General features: G+C 44.3%; 1 protein-coding gene across 3 annotated transcripts in view; it reads right to left on the minus strand.

Moving 5' to 3' along the window:
• STK39 (serine/threonine kinase 39) overlaps positions 1-21,426 on the minus strand; it is a 314,494-nt gene extending 293,068 nt beyond the window's left edge. The window contains exon 1 of one of the 3 annotated variants that reach the window (XM_057551799.1): positions 21,017-21,426. In XM_057551799.1, coding sequence (XP_057407782.1) covers positions 21,017-21,209 — 193 coding nt within the window. In that variant the 5' untranslated portion in view covers positions 21,210-21,426. Of the gene's footprint in view, positions 1-15,658; positions 15,789-21,016 lie in introns of those variants that run through there. The other 2 variants (XM_057551798.1, XM_057551800.1) reach the window with 2 other exon arrangements.
• Between the last annotated feature and the right edge of the window lie 401 nt (positions 21,427-21,827).

The following is a 21,827-nucleotide window of genomic DNA, read 5'->3' on the forward strand; positions in this document are numbered from 1 at the left end:
ACCTGAGGACATGGGGAGGGGGAAGGGTAAGCTGGGACAAAGTGAGAGAGTGGCATGGACATATATACACTACCAAATGTAAAACCGATAGCTAGTGGGAAGCAGCCGCATAGCACAGGGAGATCAGCTCGGTGCTTTGTGACCACCTAGAGGGGTGGGATAGGGAGGGTGGGAGGGAGACGCAAGAGGGAAGAGATATGGGTATATATGTATATGTATGGCTGATTCACTTTGTTGCAGAGCAGAGACTAGCACACCACTGTGAAGCAATTATACTCAATAAAGATGTTTAAAAAACAAAACAAAACAAGAAAAGAATCCGCCTGCCAATGCAGGGACACAGCTTCAAGCCCTGGTCCAGGAAGATCCCACATGCCGCGGAGCAACTAACCCCGTGCGCCACAACTACTGAGCCTGTGCTCTAGAGCCCGCGAGCCACAACTACTGAGCTCACGTGCCACAGCTACTGAAGCCCGCATGCCTAGAGCCCGTGCTCCCAAGAAGAAAACCACCGCAATGAGAAGCCCCCGCTCGCCGTAACTAGAGAAAGCCTGCACACAGCAACGAAGACCCAACGCAGCAATAAATAAATAAATAAAACAGCCTTCACGTACTGATGACTTTCTATGTCAAACAGGGATAACTGAAGCTGCCTCATTGGATTGTTGTGAGGATTAAATGAACTATGAAAAGCATTTAGTTGAGGGGTTGACACATAATAGCTCCTCAGTGCTAACTACTATTACGATAATCCTCATCACCATTATTATTATTTTTTTTAAAATTATTATTTATTATTTATTTATCTATTCGTGGCTGTGTTGGGTCTTCGTTTCTGTGCGAGGGCTTTCTCTAGTTGCGGCAAGCGGGGGCCACTCTTCATCACGGTGCGCGGGCGTCTCACTATCGCGGCCTCTCTTGTTGCAGAGCACAGGCTCCAGACGCGCAGGCTCAGTAGTTGTGGCTCACGGGCCTAGTTGCTCCGCGGCATGTGGGATCTTCCCAGACCAGGGCTCGAACCCGTGTCCCCTGCATTGGCAGGCAGATTCTCAACCACTGCGCCACCAGGGAAGCCCACCATTATTATTTAATGCATTATATTATCCTGCAAAGCTGATACGATGGTCCTGATTTTGATGATGAAATACCATGAAGCTCAATGAGGCCCAGAAACTGCCTCGCAGTCACAAAGCTGGTAAATGATGCCAACGGGCTCCAAGCCGAGTCGGCCTAATGTGCAAGTTCCAGCTTTAATGCCATGTGATGCTGCTTTTAAAGCAGGGACCTTTCTTCTGGAAATTAACTCCTTGTCCTGATAGCTTGAGAATCCTAAAGGCAGATGGCTTAGCAAAAGCAGAGGAGGCAAAGAGAACCCTGGAAAGGGCAGGGGCTTTACAATCACACGTCACTAGGTTCAGATACAGCTGCGTGACCTTCAAAAGGTAATACGATCGCCCAAGTCTCTGCTTCCTAATTTGTAAAACTGGGATAATCATACCAATCCCAGCAGGAATAAGGTAAAGGTGAGACATAAAGTATGTAAAGTACTTGGCCCAGTCCTTGGCACACAGTGGGTGCTCCATAAATTTCTATCAGAATCATCCCTTCGACTTGAATCGCCTTCACAAGTCCTCAAGTCTGCATGATAGAGAGGAAAAAAAACCTCCAAGAATTTTAATTCTCAACTTTTTTTTCTTTCGAAGATAACTATATCTCAGGGACTTCCCTGGTGGCACAGTGGTTAAGACTCCGATCTCCCATGGGTTCGATCCCTGGTCAGGGAACTAGATCCCACACGCATGCCGCAACTAAGAGTTAGCATGCCACAACTAAGGAGCCCGCATGCTGCAACTAAGGAGCCCATGAGCTGCAACTAAGGAGCCCGCCTGCCACAACTAAGGAGCTGGCGAGCTGCAACTAAGGAGCCGGCGAGCTGCAACTAAGGAGCCTGCGAGCCACAACTACGGAGTCCACCTGCCGCAACTGACCCAGCGCAACCAAATAAATAAATATTAAAAAAAAAAGATAACTATATCTCAGGAGGTATTAAATAAAATTCTCCCCCAAGAGTCAAATAACTTGCATCACCCCTACTTTTTCTTCGGTCATATGTAATTTTACACCCATATATCTCTTTTCCCTCTATACACATAAAGAAAAAAAGTGATATATATTCTATATGTAATCATATTTCTGCCACATTTTGGCACTTCCAAAGGAGAATGAAAAGAATGTAATGAAAATTAAACCAAAACAGAAAAGAATGGGAAATTCTTAAAACACAAAAAAATCCATTATCCTAGATGAAAGGGCCTCTACACATACATGTGTGTTCACCAGCATTTACAAAAAAAAGGGGGGGGGGGATAAACAAAGGGACATGTCACCAAAAGGGAAAATGGTTAAACTTTTAATTTAAATCTAGAAATCAGATGAACAGTCAAATATACTAAAACAACACATAGGGAAATTCACTTGATTATTTCACAAAATGAAAACCCAAAGAAAGCACATTTATAAGCACACTCTAAGCCAGGCACTCAGTGATTTCCAACTCCCCACCAAAGCAATCAAATAGAGATTAACATGCCTGTCAGCTAAGACCAGGCTGTCAAAATGAAAGCTTTAAATTACACATGGCCTTACCAAAAAAGTATTTAAAAGATTTTTCTCCAAAATAATAAAGAGCATTGCACAGACTTTAATAAAATAATGTTTAATTTTGCTTATGTGCTAAAAGGCATTTTTAAGCAGATTAAAACACAGAATTCAAGACCATCAGAAGAAACTTCCCCAAATGAAATAAAACCATTCGGTGTCTTTTCAAAAGGCAAATATGTTGTTCATCTTTCTCTGACCCAACAAAAATTCCTACAAAATGATAATCAAAACCTTTTGGTAACAGGAGCTTAAATGCTGCCTCACAAATCAGATTACATTTCAAGTGATCTGAAACCAAACTACGACAGCATTTTATGAGCACGGTTCTCATTTTTAAAAGTAACACGGAAACTGCCCTTTGAGACGCTGGGAGACATAGGCACCAAAATGAAGGACTCAGGAATTCAAGAGTCACTGAAACATTCAGCCTGCCAGCCTTTACTTGAAAGAGAAGCAAACTGGGGTTAAGGAGGGAAGAAAACAAGAAAAAGGGGATGTGGGTGGATACTTGATAGTAACCCTCAGGAAGAAAACAGAACAGCTTAGAGAAACCTTCCAGAGAAATATTACCAACTCTTCATCTCTGAAACACTGGAGCGCCAAACACCTAACGAAATTAGGAAGAACCCGATACCCTTCTCAGTATACACGGGAAAGATACAGTTGAGATAAAAACATTCACATAGGAAAATAAGCTGTTCCAGGAGTTTCGGGTTCTAGGTATATTTTTCAGAACTTCACCATCATTACATAAACAGGATGAACTATTCTGTAGCACTTTCAAGTCCAGCAGAAAAGGCAAGACCATATCTCATGATCCAGGCATCAGTATTGCAGAACTGAAGACAATTTACAACTGTGACAGGGCACAAGTTCTCCAAATTTACATTCCATATGGGAAAAGGGGGGTTGCTTCCCAGGGAGGTATTTACTGACTTCAACGAATAAACTGCTTTTAAAGCATATCATAAGTATATACTTTTTAATTTAAAAAAAAGTGCATTACTCAGGATTACACTCTAGACAGGTGACTTATCTAAGAGTAATGTTACATTAAACACTAACTTGTGATGCCTGCCACATCCAAGTTCCCTTCCCCGATGTTAAATCCTTATCCGAGGAGGGCACCTGAGCTTAAGGCAGCAGTTCATTGGCTGGGAGGTGTCCTATGCAGGGACTCTGGTAAAAACTAGATTCTCAATCTTTGGGATTAAGACTGAGAAATAGCCGGCAATTAGCAGTCGACGCTATGGCTAAAAGGGAAAGAGGAAAAGAGAAGCTGAAAGGGTCATAAGGATTATGAATGAGCCAAAATCCTGACTCAGCAGAAGAGAGGAACAGGTAGACACAAGCAAAAGCAGACGCACACTGACTGGCTAAGTCACACCAAGGTTAGACGATCCGGAAGTGAGGATCCAAAAATTCTTGCTGCTGAGGTCCTGTCCACTCCCAGGGTTCACGAGAACATATTTGACTGCAATTCCCGAAGACCTAGAGGCTCAGTTTTTTCCTGGGCTGCTGCAAAACCTGGGATGATGGATGAGATTCCTGTCTCCCCATCCCCATATCTACCTTTATAAAGAATGCCCTATGACGTGGGGGTAATTTTAGTGAGTCCCGGGTCCTTTTAACCAAATGGGTATATTAATCAATTTAGTTACATTCTATAACCCAGACTTTTCACCAATTCAGAAAGTCTTTCCATACATTTGTCCATAGTAATAAACTTCACGACATTTCACTTTTTTAGTTCATAAAGTGATGCAACTTTGATTTCTTAAACTTGGGTGATTGTTTTTCTCTTTCCAACCCACCACCATTTTCTCTTCCTGGTCTTAGATATTAAAGGTCTGGGTCAAGTAGGGAATAAGGCAAGATGCCATCTCAATCTAACACTCTTCTATCTTTAAGACCAGAAATGGGAGCAACTAAGAGGGCAATTAATTAACATAACAAGTACAGGAGATATTCACAGTATCTATCAAAAGTACAAATGGTAATACCACTAGTCCCTGCAATCCCACTTCTGGGTATCCATCCCACAGAAGTATGGAAACCTGCAGACAACCAATAAGTTAATCACTAGAGGACTGGTTAAATAAAGTACATCTACAGAATAGAAATGGACCCGGAATATAAATAAATTGGCATATTTTAAAATGAGGTGGATCTATAAGAAATGACTTAGAATGAAAGCTGTGAATATTTATAATATTTTACTACAAATACATATAAAAAATACAGAAGTAAAATATACATGTAATATATATTACTTGTAGAAGTAAAATCTGTAAGTGGTAGAATATGATGCATAGTTACCACATTTCATGTACAATATTTACATTTGGAAAAAATCTATGTGTATATTTATACACAGAAAAACATCTAGAAGGATACCCTGTATGGTCAATTTGGTGTGTATCGCTGGGGAATGAAAATTTGAGGGTTGTTATTTTCACCTATTTGACACCAAAGTATTTATTATATCTTTGTAATTTAAAACTTTTAAATAAAATAAAGACTAGTCGTGCCAACAGGTATTTCATCCTTTTGTTCAAAATGCTATGAAATTCAGCCTTAAAAGACCGAAACGCTTAACATTCAGATCATCAAATTAAATTCCTAGAGATTCCTTTCTCCCACATGTCCCTGAAATCTAAAAGCTAGTTCTACAAAAAGATATCTTACCAATCTAGAAAATTCTCACTGCCAGCTCGAGGTTTGATATGAAAGGTCATTGTGAAATCTAAAAGTCATTACTGTGTTCAAACACACGCACAAACAATGGGAAAGTTACTCTTAATTTACTTCTATCCCAGAACTTTCTGTTAAGATGTTTTCACTTCCCATCAGCCAAGTACCAAATACAGTGATCCATAACACATAGAGGACAAAAGGCAAAGCATAACAGATACTTCTAAGAAATAAACTGTAACACAGACACTAAGATTAGATTGTAAATGTATTCCGAGAACAAGTACTTAAGTGTGAGAAAAATACACATAAGTTCTCTGTCCAGTAATCATAAAGTGTGCTTGACTCTCAGTATGTACCAAGTTCTCAAAAAACAAATCACTTTTGCCAAGCAAGTATTAATCTAAGACTAGTTTATTTTTCTTGCTCCAAACAAATTAAATGTGAAAGTACTGGGAATGCTGAAAAGTATTAATTTCCCAAAATATCAATTTATGCTTTTTTTCTGCAGTCCTATCCCATTTAAACTTACACTCCTCCAGCAAAATTCAAATAGCATCTAGTCCTGGGCCAGGTGGTAACTGGTGATTTTTCCCCCCTTTTTATCCATCTGTATTATCCAAACTTTCTATAATGACCATCTATGATTACTTGAATGATATTTTGGAACTTTAAAATAAATTAGATTGGAGGTTTTTTTATAACTCAGAGGTCTATGTAACATCCTTTTCTCAGCCTTTCTTCCTTAATGTGAGAAAGCAGTGTGAGCCAACCAGTTTCACATATTTTATCCATGTACAGATCTGTCTCCTCTTTGGAATAAACAGCAAGCCACTTAGCATTTAAATCTGTATATGTATAAAGATAACACCCAGCCCTCTTTCCACATCTAAAAGCATATAATATTTTGTAAGGGCGTTTACCAGAAAGACATTGCAATTTAAAAAATGGTATACTTGCACACCTCCCGTCCTTCTATAATTTCTGCCATTAGTATATGATGGGCAACTTCTGTCAATAACTATTAATGGGTTTCTAATATTTGTATCCTAATAGGCTGGCAATTCTTTTTTGAAAACTGACTATAAAACGGGCAGTACAATATTGCTGGATTGACTTCAAAGTAAAGAAACTTTCATAATTGTCTAGGCAACAATCTACCTTTAAACTGAGTGATGCATAGAAAACCTGTCATTTTTAGAGCTGTGATAGACCTACTTCACTGACTTCTATGAGGCAAGAGAAATAATTACATATGGATGCAAACAATCTATACTTTTAATGTGGTGCTCTTGAGTTTTAAGAAGGTCAGTCTGGAATAGAACACCTCAAGGCTAAAAAAGGATCAGCATTACACACACACACACACACACACACACACACACACACACAACCCTCTGCCCTTCAAATGTTACATTAGAAAAGACATGTTTAGATTTCTTAGAAAGTTGTACATTTCTAAAGCCACTTTTCTAGCCAAAATCATGCTGATGGATGGTTCACACAAAAAATTAGTTTATGAAACCTGTAATCAACCACACTATAACAACCAGGCGTAAGGCAGTCAGGTAATTAGCTCCTCTACCACAAGTTAGAAACGAATGTTAAATGAATGACAAACATTGTGTACACATCACCCTTGAGCTACATAAAGCTGTGTGGTAGAGAGTTTGCAAAGATGGTAATAAGATTTCCTCCCGTCTCTGTACACATGTCCCTTCACCATGTGATTTTACCGTTCCTCCCAGCAAGCAGGAAAATCGATCTCCCTCCCGCCTGAGTCTGAGCTACCCTATGATGTGCTCTGACCAACTGAAAGAGGCACAGTGACGCTTTGTCACCACCAAGCCCAGGCCTCGAGAGTCCTTGCAGCTCCACTCCAGCTACCCTGGAACACAGCTGCAGCCAAGGGATGAAGTACGGGCGCACTTCCTTGAGAATGAGGAATCAGTGGAAAGAGAGGGCCAGCCAACAGCCGGCACCAACATACACGATGAGACCACCTTAAAATAGATAGCCCCAGCCTAGCTGGTCACAGACTGTCCCTAGGCGAGACCAGCAGAACTGCCCAGTGAAGGCCAAATTGCCAACCCATGGAACTATAAGCAAATAAAAAGGTCATTATTTTAAGCCATTAAGTTTTGGGGTGGTTTGTTACACAGCTATACATAGCTGACGCAGAGACCATCAGAACTGAGCCTTTCTGTTCATCAGAGACACCCTCCCTTGAAGGCAAAGCTTCAAATGAGGGGCTCATCAAGATGCTGCCACTGAAACTTTCTGGGAAAAGTTACATTGTCCCTACTTGCCTTGGCCCCTTGCTGAACCCCTGCAAAACTTGGAAATGCCCCTGAGTCCTTACTCTCCATCTTATTCACTCCTGCTCAGATCCGAGGTCTTTTGTTGCCTCATGCTAGTCTTTGCCTTCCAATGATCCCACCTTGTCTCTGGCTTCACAGATCTGGTTTTGAATCTCACACCCAACCCCTCTATTACACATCCTCTCAGCCCCTCAGCTTTTGCTATTGCTATCCCTGCCTCTAGACAAATTGCTCGTTGTAATTGCAAACCACAGTCCCGGATAATCTCATTACTTCTATGAAGCAGTGATGCAGAATCTATTAAAAATAACAGTAAACAAAACTGACTTTAAACAACTAACAGCACTGTTCAGACTAGAGTCCTCTTGTAAGGCTAAATAACGATTCTGATCAAGCTACAACTGATAAAAACAGCTTGGGAAATACCTTAAGAGCAAATTAATGTCACATTAGAAAATCAGTCTCGTTTCTTCATAAGAGGGCTGATAGAAATGGGTAGTTTTTTAATTTAAAATAAAATGTGGCTATAAAGTATAAGTGGACCCCCTCCCACTATGTCCCCTTGAAGGAAACAATACTTCTTGTGCATATCAGTCCTGATATGATTAATTTTAAAGTTGGTCAGACCTCATAAATATCACCTTTTCACATTTTTGTCACTCCCTTTCTTCCAAGGAGCTCCAAGAGAATATTTCATTTTTAAACAACTACATATAGCTGAGAACAATGTCACTCTTCTTTTTTGGCCATGCCACACGGCTTGTGGGATCTTCCCCAACCAGGGATTGAACCCAGGCCACGGCAGTGAAAGCCCGGAATCCTTAACCACTAGGCCACCATGGAACTCCCAAAAATGTCACTCTTAATACAGGAGGCTAAATGGACCATAACCTATAAGCAAAAGCCAAACAAGTGCCCTGACTGCAACGTTTACCTATCCCAGTGACCGCATGGAAGTTACCCTCTTTGTCTTTAAGACTATTTAAGCAAATATATAAGCTACAAAGCTGCCTATGTTGCCTATTTCTAATGGGTTCTGAAGAGTAGGACGTGAAATTATAGCCTTTAAACAGTCTTGCTGCTTCTATGGAAACAATCAGGAGGATGGCTATAGATGAACTAAGAGGCTCATTGTCTCTTCACCCTAGAGACTGTCACTTTTTATAAACCAATGAGAATTTATTTCAGTAAAGATATACAATCTAGCCCTGATCTAGACTTATGCCAAAAATATCACTATTCTTAAATTTGTCCTAATGATCATTAATTTGAAAATACACAGAGACACTTCCCCTAGTCCTATTTCAGCCACCCAACTGCCATATTAAAAATGTTTCTCCAACGGCCCTTGTTGAAGGTCAGGCACTGGATTTAGGACTCCAGAAACTTGAAAGGGCATCTACAAGGAAAAATAAAAAAGGATTACATAGTAAAACATTCTCTGTGACGGCCCCAGTCACCCTAGGGAGACTAAACGTGAGAAAGTACAAACTGTTTCTGAATTGCCCAAAATTAAACCCAGTTAATCTCCCTACACAGATATTTGTTTTCACCCACCCCTAGGTCATGAATTCCCTCTCCTAACAAAGCAGGTGTCCTAACCAAACAGTGATGACTGAGTTTGAATTTCTGTTAAGGTACTGACTTCAATACTGAACGTTTTATTTGCTTTGTGTTATATAACTTAGACTAAACTATTAAATCCTTTAATTACTCAATTACCGAAATGTTTTAAAATCAAGGGAAAAGAAGGGACCATGATTCAAACTCACCATTTAAGTGACTAAAACTGACACAGGTATCATTTTTTTCTAAGTGGAGTTAATTTCACAATGTCTTTGTAATTTCACCAAAAAACCTATTTAGTCAGTTCTTTCTTACTTCATTACATAAAAGAAGATAAACTGAAGTGATTCTGTCTACCACATCCAGCCCCAAGACTCTGAAGTGATTTCTTAAGGAAATGTAACATTTTGATACTTCTGAAAGTACTGGATTTCATTTGGGAGGATTCTGTGTTTACAGTAATCACAAGAATATCCTAGAATGAGTTAAGTGGGTAAGATAAAAACTCATACTTCGAAACTATCTTCCTACCTCAACAGGGGTATCTGTTTCGCCATACACAAATAAGAATAACTGTTCTTCTGAAAATATGAATGAATTAGCTTTCTAATAGAGCACAGAGTGAAAACAATTTTTTTTTTTAATCAGGTTAGCATCGTTTGTCTCCTTTTGTACTTCTAAGTCAGTGGCAATGTCTTAGCATGTTATCAGGAGGTAGCCTCAGGATATTTACAGCCATCATGATAATATTTAGTCAGTTTTTGAACATTTCTGAGGAATTACCATCCAGCACTGTCCAGTAAAACTTTTTGTGGTGATGGAAATATCCGCACTATCCAATAAGGTACTTTACTGGGTAGTGCAGGTTACAGACCTAAAATTAAATAAATAAAATACAGTTCCTCAGCTACACTAGTCACAGTTGGCTACTGAGCACTTGAAAATGTGGCCAGTTCACTGAGGAACTGTATTTTATTTCATTTTTAAAGACTTTATTTTTTTAAAGCAGTTTTAGAGTCACAGCAAAATTGAGAGGAAGGCAGAGACTTCCCATGTACCCCCTGCTCCCACACATGCACAGCCTCCAGCATTACCAACATCCCCCAAAAGAGTGGTACATTTGCTACAACTGATGAACTTACACTGACACATCCTTAGCATTCAAAGCCCACCGTTTACGTTAGGGCTCACCCTGTGTTGTACATTCTGTGGGTTTGGACAAATGTACGACACGTATCCATCATTATGGTATCACACAGAGCAGTTTCACTGCCCTAAACATCCTCTGTGCTCTGCCTCTTCATTCCTTGCCACCCCAAAATTTATTTAATTTTAATTAATTCAAACTGAACTAGCCACATGTGGCTAGTGGCTACCATACCGGACAGCTCAGAACTAGACACTGCTAGGAATGCCGTTGCTGCTCTGACTGCTATAAAGTTATCAGCCTGGCAGCAGGGACCTGGCTCTAGTGCAGAAGCTCTGCTCCAGCTAATGATCAGCCCTGAAGTACATCTATCTGCTGCTCCTCAACCTTTTATTTGCCATCACACACACACACACACACACACACACACACACACACACACACACTCTTCCACCTCACTGACAGGTTCTAACTAAGGATTAAAAATAGAGTCTAGGGCTTTCCTAGTGGCGCAGTGGTTGAGAATCCGCCTGCCAATGCGGGGGACACGGTTCGAGCCCTGGTCCAGGAAGATCCCACATGCCGCAGAGCAACTAAGCCCATGCACCACAACTACTGAGCCTGCGCTCTAGAGCCCGCGAGCCACAACTACTGAGCCCACGAGCCACAACTACTGAGCCTGCGTGCCTAGAGCCCGTGCTCCGCAACAAGAGAAGCCACCGCAATGAGAAGCCCACGCACCGCAACAAAGAGTAGCCCTTGCTCACCGCAACTAGAGAAAAGCCCGCGCGCAGCAACAAAGACCCAACGCAGCCAAAAATAAATAAATTAATTTTTAAAATATACATTGATAGTCTATTCTAACAGCCAGGCAAAAGATGATGGTTGAAATGAAACTATTTTATGTTTATATATCACCTGGTTTATGTGTTAAATAAACATGCTCTCATCAAGAAAGATATATAAAGATCATTTCAACCCCTCTAAAGAAAGATTTTTACTATAATATCTATATGGTAAATATGTTCCCAGATAAGATATATATTTACTTCATTAAAATGGTAGTTATAAAATTCACTGAGTCGATGACATTTCTAACTTCCTCCTTCCCACCAATGAGGAATCAACATGATGTAAGTAGAAGAAAACACTGAACTGGGGACTTCCCTGGTGGCGCAGTGGTTAAGACTCCACCTGCCAATGCAGGGTACACAGGTTCGAGCCCTGGTCCAGGAAGATCCCACATGCCGCGGAGCAACTAAGCCCGTGTGCCACAACTACTGAGCCTGCACTCTAGAGCCTGCGAGCCACAACTACTGAGCCCATGCACCACAACTACTGAAGCTCGCATGCCTAGAGCCCGTGTTCCACAACAAAGACAAGCCACGGCAATGAGAAGCCCACACACCACATCGAGAAGCCGGCGCCCCGCAACAAAGAATGGCCCCCGGTCACCGCAACTAGAGAAAGCCGCACAGCAACGAAGACCCAACGCAGCCAAAATATAAGGGAAAAAAAAACACTGAACCGGGTAGGAAGCATTGGCCTAAGATTCTAAGGACTTCTGGACCACAGGCAAATTAAGTTAGGTTGTTAGAATCTTCAGTTGTAGAAACAAAGGAACAAGAATGGACTTTCTCTTCGGTTTCCTCCAAAATTAAATTTCATTATCCCCCTATACTCTTATGCTATTCCTCACTTAGGAGCTGACCTTAAATAGCCAGCATTGACCTATCATTCCTACCCCTGGGCACTCTCTTCCCCCCCTGCTTTCTTGAGTCATCTCATAATTAAGAAAGGGGCTGGTGACATTGCCAATTTCAAAGGAAGGAAGAGAGGAAAGGAAGGGAGGGAAGAAGGAAGGACAGACCAAATAATTCAAAGTAAAATGTCAACAACACAAGACATGCCAATAGGAACCAATACATAAAATGAATACTTTTCAATCCCCAAACAAAACAGAGCAGGAAAGAAACCAGTAGGAATGCCCCTTATTAAAAACCCTGGTACAAACTGATGTTACCATTCAAAACAAGATCACAAATTCTTCTAAGACCTCAACCATCAACAGAGTGATTGTGAGAAGTTTCAGAATTGTCACAGGTCACTGGCTTCTAAAATACTCCCCCAATGAAGATCTATCATTCACATGATAGAAAGGCATCAATCTCTACTTACCATACTAGTTCTTCTGGTACATCAGTGACTAAACGTTGGAAACTTGAACCCCATAAATGTCACCAGAATGTGTATTTTCACCTGAGCGAAGAATTGAATGAACACCCAGGACTAGGCCTCTGAGTTATACTAAATGCCACTTACTAGGAAGAAGTTTGAAAATAAAACTATTTTAAAATGATATTTTAAGTTCTATCTTAAAATGATGTTTTCCCATATATCAAAATATACAATTAGTTTAAAAGGTCAATTCATCTAATTCCTCAATGTCTAAGAAGTTTTTTAAAGCTTTAAGTGAGAGTTTATTGCCAAATATTTGTTTGGCAAATGGGAGGAAGCTTAAAATACATCAGCATTTACTCACATCAGATTCCCAAAGTGTTTATCTAAATCAATTTTGAACTAAAGCACTGCCAATCCATTCTCTAAAGGACTGCTCTTTCTCCTCTGCTTTCCAGTTAAGCCAAATCTAAAATGCCTTTTTAATTAATATACTGAATTCTTCTTTAGCAGCAAAAACTGAACCAATGAACAGCGGATTTGGAAAAAGAAACACCTGAAGCACTTGAATCACTTCAGCCATCTTGGGGTTGTTTGGGGATAATTTAAGCAAAACTGTCCTGGAGGAAAATGTAAAACCTCACTTGATTACATGGAGAATGTTTTTTTTAATGGGGAAAAAACCTTTCCCAAAAATATACCACAGAGGAATTACAACACCTATTAGACTGGTTTTGACTTTAAAAGATCCAGTTCTATGGTCTTAGCATGTACCACACCAATCCTATCACCCCCCAGTCCCTTGTCATTTATAAAAATACAATTCCTGCCATCGTAACAACCTTGGAAAACCACCCGTCCTGATATTCTGCTGCTGTGTTTCACCTGTATCCCTGATCTTCTTCAACAGTCCTGATTTCTACACAGCAAGAAGGCCCACAGATCTTCAAGGGTGGGTTATATATAACTACACAAACAGCAAGAGAAAGCTCATGGGTACACTCAAGAAAGTAAAGCTCTAGAGAAGAGGAGAGGCGTGCTAGGACTTCCCCACCCTGCTCTGCAATGCCTGAGTAAAAGGGCGCAGAGACTGTGGCAGGGAGCTCCCGGTCCTTTAATCTGGAGAGGCCACCTCGCAGAACAATGACCTCAGGAAAGCCAGGCCTCTGCCTGCCTGACTGCCTGCACAGCACAGGCAGGTGCAAGTACTCAAAGTGCTTACTCTTGATCTGGGAGGATTAATGAGCTAATTTCTACAGAGCCCTTTAAGCTGATTGGCCCAAACGCAACTGAATAAGCATCATCATTAACCACAGGCAAGATTAAATCTTCAGGATCCAAGGAGGCAAATATTCAGAAGCGAGGCAATGTTCCTCTTCCACAGGGGGTGGGAGGGTTTTTATCCCTACAATTCAGACTTACAGCCAGAAAACACTTATTAAATCTTTAATAGGAGGTGTGGGCTATGGAGGCCAAAGGCCTGTCCTCAAGGAGGAGTGGCGGGATGGGCAAGGAGGCACACAATCTGCACAGGGTATGAGGACCACCAGGGGTGAAAGAGCCAAGAGAGGGGCAGAGGGGAAGGCGGTTCAGGGGCAGAGACTGTTTCTGCGAAATCATTTATTCCGGGTCTTAAAAGGGAGCCCGGATCAGGGTGGGTTCCGTTTATGAACATGCATCAAGCTATACATTTATGACATATATACTCTTCCATGTGCATATTATACTTCAATAAAGGTAACGCTTAAAAGGAGAGACAGAGCTCTCTGTTAAATATATGAAAATGGAACAGAAGGGGTGTGGAAGGGTGTTCCAAGCAGAGGGAAAACTTGCCTAGCAGGGGCTGAGAAAGCATGAAGCATTTCAGCAACTGCAAAAGGTTCCCACTGGCTGCGAGTCTGTCCTGAGAATAGAAATGACAAAGGGTGTGGGGCAGGGGGGGAACACACTGAATGGGAGGCAAGAGACAATTCCCGAAGGCCTTAAACACCTGCTCAGAGTTCATCTTAAGGATGATGGAAGAGCCACTAAAAGTGTTTAAGCCTGGGGGTAACTGATAAAAATTTGGGTACAGCAGTATCACTTTGGTAGCAATGCATACTAGAGCTGGAAGCAAGGCTGCAGACAAGGAACCTGGTCAGGAACAGTCATCCAAGTAAGAACTGATAAGAGCCCGAACTGAACTGGAAATGGCCAAGAGGAAGAGTGAGAGACAGATCAAAGAAGAGATCCAGCACACAGAGTATTTAGGACTGAGGACCAATCAGGTGTGGGAGAGAGAGGAAGACGGGAAAGTGCAGGATGAGCAGCATGTTTCTGCTTCACACTCGAGGGTCTTGTGTAAGATGGAGAATGTTGAAGGAGCAGGATTAGGATGAAGCAAAGGTGGCGAGGCAGTGAGTTTCACTGTGAGTGTGAAGTTCTGTGAAGTATCTAAACAAAGACGTTTAAAAGGTAGCCCTCATACCAGTCCAAAGACCAGAGAGGCCCTGGGCATTTTAGGCAGTGGTTGAAGCCTCAGACCCATAGAGCAGTGGATCCTGGAGCAGGGACACGCAGGGAAGGAGCCGGAGAAACGGCAGATGTTGCCAACTCCTGCAGAGAGGGGAAGAGACGGAAAGCCTGCAGTGTCCACTGGCCGCAGCCACAGAAGGTCACGGTGACTGTGGACATTCCAATTTTGGCTTCTTAGCAAGAGGGCAGACGCCAGATTGCAGTGAGCTGAGAAGTGGATGGGAGGTTCTCCACTGGGAAGGGAAGGAAAGAGATAAGGCAGGAGCTAGAGGAAGAAGGAGTAGTGAGAGTGCCGGTGTTTTGTTCTCTTTTGCTGTGAATGATTAGAGGGAGACGAGAATATTTGTAAGTAGAGGGAAGAGCAGACAGGCAAGGAAGGAGACAGGAGAGCAACAGTGACGACCTGATCTGCAGACAAATGCCCCGTCCCCTGACCCGCTGGGGCACACAGTGACCATTTCTTTTAGTCAGCAGCATTTCCTGCCAGCGCGGCAGCCTCCGCAGGGCGGATGCAGAGGTGGGAGAAAAGTGCAGTCGGAGCAGGTTGCTCACAGAGCCCTTTCGCGACGGGCCGTACCTCCAGCAACCTTCCCGCAGGATGCTCTCACCACTTGTCAGAGGGCCATCTGGCACCCGAGGCCCTGAGCTGTCCTGTTCCACAGGTCTCTGCAGCTTCCTCCCCGCAGGGGCCTCAGGCTGCCCCGCCAGCCGCCCACTGGAAGGCACCGCCCACTGGAAGGCGGGGGCTCGCGGGCCAACTCCCCCTCCTGCAAGCTCCCTGATGCAAACCGAGCGGAGAAACTCTTCGGGACGCTCCACAGTCTGGCCAGAGGCAGGGCAGTATTCTCTGCCGGGAACTCGGATCTCATCAGCCGGCGCAGCGCACGGCAGCGCAGCCTCAGACCCCCGGAGAGCTCGCCCTGTGCCAGGCACTGTTCTAAGGGCTCCAGAGTCTCCCTTTCTCTGCAACCCTATCGTTATCATCTCCAGGTTGAAAATGAGGAAACCGAGTCCAGACACTTCCAAGTAACTGGCTCAAGGTCGCGAGCCCAGCGACTGCCATTGCCAGGCCATCTGACTCCAGAGCCTGCCACGTTTCAAGTTACTCTCCAACACCATCAAAAATGGGGGATACAACAGACTTATAAGAGACAGGGGAAAATTTATAATTTTATCTGTCACAAATCAAATGCATAAAGTACTATAGAAATTCTAACATGAGTTTCTCTTAACCCAGAGATTTTTCCCACATGCCAGTTTGAACAGCACATTTAAAAGCATTTCTGTTGTGAATGTAATTAACACCACCGAACTGTACACTTAGAAAATGGTTAAAATGGTAAGCCTCATGTTACCTATATTTGTATATTTTACCACAATAATGAAAATAAACGAAAAGAGCAGTTCTATATACATTTTTCTCTTTACCAAAAAAAAAAAAAGTGAAACAATATGAAAATCAAAACACCTGCGTGAAGCTAAGCATCTCAGGACTCTCTTTGTTTTCTTCTAAAAAAAAAAAAAAAAATAGAGCCAACGTGGGACTTCCCTGGTGGTCCAGTGGTTAATACTCAGCGCTCCCAATGCAGGGGGCCCAGGTTCTATCCCTGGTCAGGGAACTAGATCCCGCATGCATGCCCCAACTAAGAGCCCACATGCCACAACTAAGGAGCCTGCATGCCCCAACTAAAGATCCCGCGTGCTGCAACTAAGACCCAGCGCAGCCAAATAAATAAATAAAAGGCAAGTTAACAACTGACAGCAACAGCAAAGCAGCCCGGTTTAAAGGTCTGGGAGATTAAAATACACACTCAGTGCTCCAGGCCTCTGAGGTCCTGTGCAAAAGAGTGTGATGCAGTGTAGTTCCACTGTCCTCAAGATCCCTCTAGAACATCTATAAAACCAGTTCTAATCCCTAAACCACAAGAGCTCCACAGAACCTCTGTGAGCACAGAGCAGAGCAGGAATGCTCTGGGCTGCTGCTCCTTGAAGACCTGGAGAGTTGCCTATTACTTGCGCCTGGGGGAGATGCACCAGAATGGTTAAACAAAGCTCCCGGGAGAGCAATAAACAGAGTACTCGAGAACCCCTCTGTCAAACTACAGTTAGGAGTCTAGGAACCAAATTCTTTTTGTTGACTAGAACCAGAAATGCAGTAGGTGGTACTTTTGGATCACTCTAAATGACTGCCCAGGATAAAAGTGAAGCAACGCTGAGAAATAAGATGCAAAACTACAGAAAGACTCATCCCGCAAAAAATGTCTAAGAAAATCAAACATGCTCTGAGGCGTGAGTCTCTTTAGTGTTTCTCAGAGGAAAACCAACAAAGATAACAGACCCTGCTAGAATTATCCGATTCAAATAAGGAAACTAATACTGCACTGAATACAACTCTTTGACAGGAAAGTTCCTTGAGGTTGTTCAATCGATTAAGGAAGCCCAAGTCAACATTTACATGATTCACTTTTTGTTCTTTGTTTAGCAAATCAAAGTGATAATATTAATACCACCAACAAATAAACTAATTTTTCAACTAGCATATCTTTGGGTGCCCCATATACTTCTAAAGAACGAATCTGAGAGTGAGATGGGGGGGCAAGTGAGGAACAAAGATTGATGAGGCTGAAGAGTATTAAACAAGCTAGAACACCTCCCATGAGCAGTTATTTCTATAGGAGACAGAAATATTTGAAACCTACTAATATTGATGGCTAAAAGAAGGAATTTAATCATTTCACAACACGGTTAACCCCTCTCTAAGTATAAAGCTCCCTCCAATAGATTTTACATCATTTCCAGGTCTCACACATAACTGTTGAACCAGATTACCATTACAAACTCTCCACTGATCTTTCACCACACAAGAACAATATAACAAAGAGAAAACTTTATTTTTAGACTTGCAAAATCCTGTGTTTATTTTTCTAAAACAGAAGTCGAACAACTGAACCTGCTTTGTTTGGACTTTAGTAAGGCTCTTCTCTTCTAATCTTGAGACCCCAACCTCTGCCAGGAGGAAACGAAGAAGAAAAAGTGCTGGGTGCCACGCTGCAAAGCTAGAACACCTTGCCTCTCTTGGCCTTCTTCTCAGGCACATCTGAGCCTCCTGCTGGTCACGGTTCACACTGCCGCAGCCCTATCGTATGACACCTGCCTTGTGGCCGGGAGAGGCCAAGGCTGTCCACCCGCACTCATGTCGAAACTGGTCCAATGTTTGAACTACTAACTTCTGCGTGTAATGTTTAAGCAGAAGTGCTTAATCGCAAGTTGACTCTTCATTACTTAACTAGCATTAAACGCTAAATGGGAATGGGTTTGTAATTCCCTATAAACATTAAGACCCTGGAAAACCCTATTCCAGCAATTTGACTTCAACAACACGGGCCCCATACAGGCCATCTCTTTCAGTTGGAAAAATACGAGATAAATTTTAAATGTAGAAAAGCCCTTTCCGCAGTGTGAATGTGCAAAAAATCAATGTAGAAGTAATAAGCAGGTGTTTCTGCTTGAAAATTCCTCAGGTAAATTTCTTCCTTTTAATTAAATTGACCAACCATAATTAACAATGCTGCTACTGCAAGTGGAAAGAAGCCCTGCAATCAATCCCGTCACTTTAATTAAACTAAGATTTTATTCATTTCAGTTGACAAAACTGATCAACTCAAAACATTGTTTTCAAAAAGCAAAGCTTGCATACTGACCCTAATAATTAATAAAATAAGCATATAAATTGATTATAAGTAAGTGCTGGTCCTGACCCTATGGAAACTATGTGGCAGATACCATCATTCAACTTTTATGCACCATCCCTATGTGCTGCAGACAGAGGGATAAATAAGACCCTGGAAGAGTTCACAGCTAGGAACTCCTAGCTAGGAAAGGCAGCAACGCAAATAATCAGGCACCTTACAAACTTACTCAGACTTCAAAATTCAGCTCAGATGTCTTCTGTGGAATACCCTGTTTCCTTATTTCTCCTAGCAGTCAATCCCTCCTTTGTGCTCTACCAGTGCTCACTCATCACATCTTACAGAGTCGTTTACTTGGAAAGTCCTTGAAGGCAGGGACAATTTTTATTAATTTCTATACTGCTAGCACCTAGCACAATGCTTGGGACATAGTAGGCCTTTAGATTTTGTTGACCAAATAAAAATTATGGAGTTACATGCTGTGAGATATAAAAAGAGGGGCAGAAGAAGCCACCATACTTTGCCTTGGGAGAAGCAGAAGGTTTCTCAAGAACATTCACACTGGCCTTGGAAGCTGAGATTCACTACAAAGATGGGCACTTAGAAAAGAGCCTGTGAAAGGCAGCAAGGAATGGAAGGCCAGATGGGTCCTAAGACAGCTGACTATTCAGGGTACAATCAGTGCAATCAGAATATGGGAGGGGGAAAGCCAGTTGAGAGGAGGCCTTAAAACTGGGAAGATGAAAGGGCTTAGCTACCAGGTTAAAGGAGTTTTCACGAAATACTCTAGGCTTTGAGAAGCCCTTGAAAATATTTAATCCACTCAGTGACAGGAAGACTCATCCTTTCAGAGTCTTTGGCCAAAAGTTATGAAAGTTCTTGGTTTTCAAAGAATTTTATGTAGAGATGCCTATTTTAGGTTATTTGGAGCTTTTATATCCTAGGTTAGGGTTAGGGTTCTGCCCTTCCGTATTTATTTCAGTCTATGCTGTTTCATTCACACAGCAGCAGATGATAAAGGCTCGTTTAAACACCTAATGAAATTCTTAGCATCTGTTTTAATTTTTTTTAAGGGAGGAGTGCACCATTCTTCTTAATGAAAAGAAAAAAAAATAGTTTAAGAGAAATATCCTGAATTCCTTTTTCATCACCGTACTTAAATATCAAGATAGGGGAAGGCAGCATCCCATCCCAGCGCCAGTAAGGTTAGAAAGCTGAGGGCCCACTTTACCTGGTGGGTTCCCTAACTGGGTTTAACAAGCCTCTCAGACGAGATGATCCAATAAGGGTCAACACAACTCTCCTGGTCCTTCGCGTGCTTGGCCCAGGGAAAGGTAATGCCGACTTCTTGCCATTCGACTTTGCCAAGTTTTTTAAAATGTAAGATAAGGTGGTATTTGTGGGCCGACTAGAAGGCACTGAAAGGCAGGGAGGAGATCACCGACAGCCTCGGCTTTCACTCTTGCAGCTCGGCCTTGGACCAGAGGGAAGCATCGGCCCGGCGCAGGGCAGGAGGCCACGGTGCCTGCTTTCCACGGGCGACCGGGCTGGGCGGCAGGCGGCGCGCCCCGCTACCGAGAGGCGGGTACCCGGGAACGCCGGGCTGCGAGGCGGGCGTGGAGCAGCGGCTGTCAGGGAGGGAGGCCAGCATCCTCCCCGGCCTCGGGAAAGAACCTGGGCCTCCGCAACTCCTACGTAGCCCGGTTACCCACGCCGAGAGGCTGCTGACGGGAGACCGAGGCGCGGAGCTTGGAGAGCACAGGCGCGGCTGCGCCCGCTGAGTCCCCCAGGACGCGGCCCCCAAGGCGCGGCGCGGGGGCGCTGGAAGCCGAGGGCGGCGCCCCCGCAACCCCACCCTGGCCGCGGCTGCCTGCTCGCGTGGCCACCGACCACAGGCTGCGGGCCCGGCGCGCGGGAGGAAGAAGATGCGGCGGCATTGCCGGGTCCCCAGTTCCGCCGCCCCGGCGATCGGGGAGATAAAAGTTTGCAGCATGCGGCTCGTCTGCAGTGCGAGTCACATCCGCCGCGCCGCCTCCTGCAGCACCAGCGCTCACAGAACGAACAAATAAATTAAAAAAAAAAAAAAAAAGCTGTTGAAGCCGGTAGGCCCAGAAGCCGACCGCTCTGCCTCCCGGGCGTGCATGGAGGCAAGCCCAGCATCCCGCGTCCCCTCCCGCCCCGGTCGCGCCTCCCGCCCGGCCTCAGCGCCCGGCCTGAGCCGGCCCCGCCGCGCCCGCCGCACTGACCGATAACCTCCTGCAGCTCGTACGCGTCCCTGCAGATGGGCCAGCCGACCGCCTGCGCCGCCGGGGCTGGGGCCACGGGCGCCACCGGAGCCGGCGCTGCTGTCGCGGCCGCCGGGGCCGCCGCCGCCGGTGTCACCGGGGCCGCCTGCTGGGGCTGCTGGACGTGCACGGGCGAGCCGCTCGGCTCCGCCATGATGCTGCCGGAGGAGAGCGAGAAGACGCGCCGGCCGGCGGACGACCTTCCACTTGAAACTTCCCTTCCCTCCCCTCGCCGCCGACACCTCTCGACCGGCGCACGCCCTCCCCGCCTGCCGCCGACGCCGCCGCTGGAGCCAGCCACGAGAGGAGGGAGCAAGGGAGGCCGAGCCGGGCGGAGGGAGGAGGCAGCGCCACCGGAGGCGGGGAGGGGAGGAGGCGGCGGCCGCCGCGCTCGCCGCGCGCCCCGAGCCTCGCGCGCGCAGTTCTCTGTCTCCGCGAGGGGAACCGCCGCCCCGCCGCCCTCTCCTGCACTGCTCGCGGCCGGGGAAGTTTCCACCGGAGGGGAGCGAGGCCGGGTTGGGTTGGCTTTCGGGGCCCGCGTCCCTCGCCCCCTCACTCCCTGCTTTCCCTGCGCCTTCGCCCCAGACAGTCGGACTCTCCGGAAGATGTCCCCTGGGGACCCCGAGGACGGGGTCGTTGAACCGCCGCCAGGTTCTCAGATTCAGAAGTCTCCCCAAGTAAAGAGAACCTGAAGTTCATTTACAAGTCAGCGACTGAGACATCTACACGCCGGCCATTTGTAGGACGCCAGTTAAAAAATAACCTGAGTTGT

This window comes from Balaenoptera acutorostrata, chromosome 8 (assembly GCF_949987535.1).
Source record: "Balaenoptera acutorostrata chromosome 8, mBalAcu1.1, whole genome shotgun sequence".
Classification (NCBI taxonomy): domain Eukaryota; kingdom Metazoa; phylum Chordata; class Mammalia; order Artiodactyla; family Balaenopteridae; genus Balaenoptera; species Balaenoptera acutorostrata.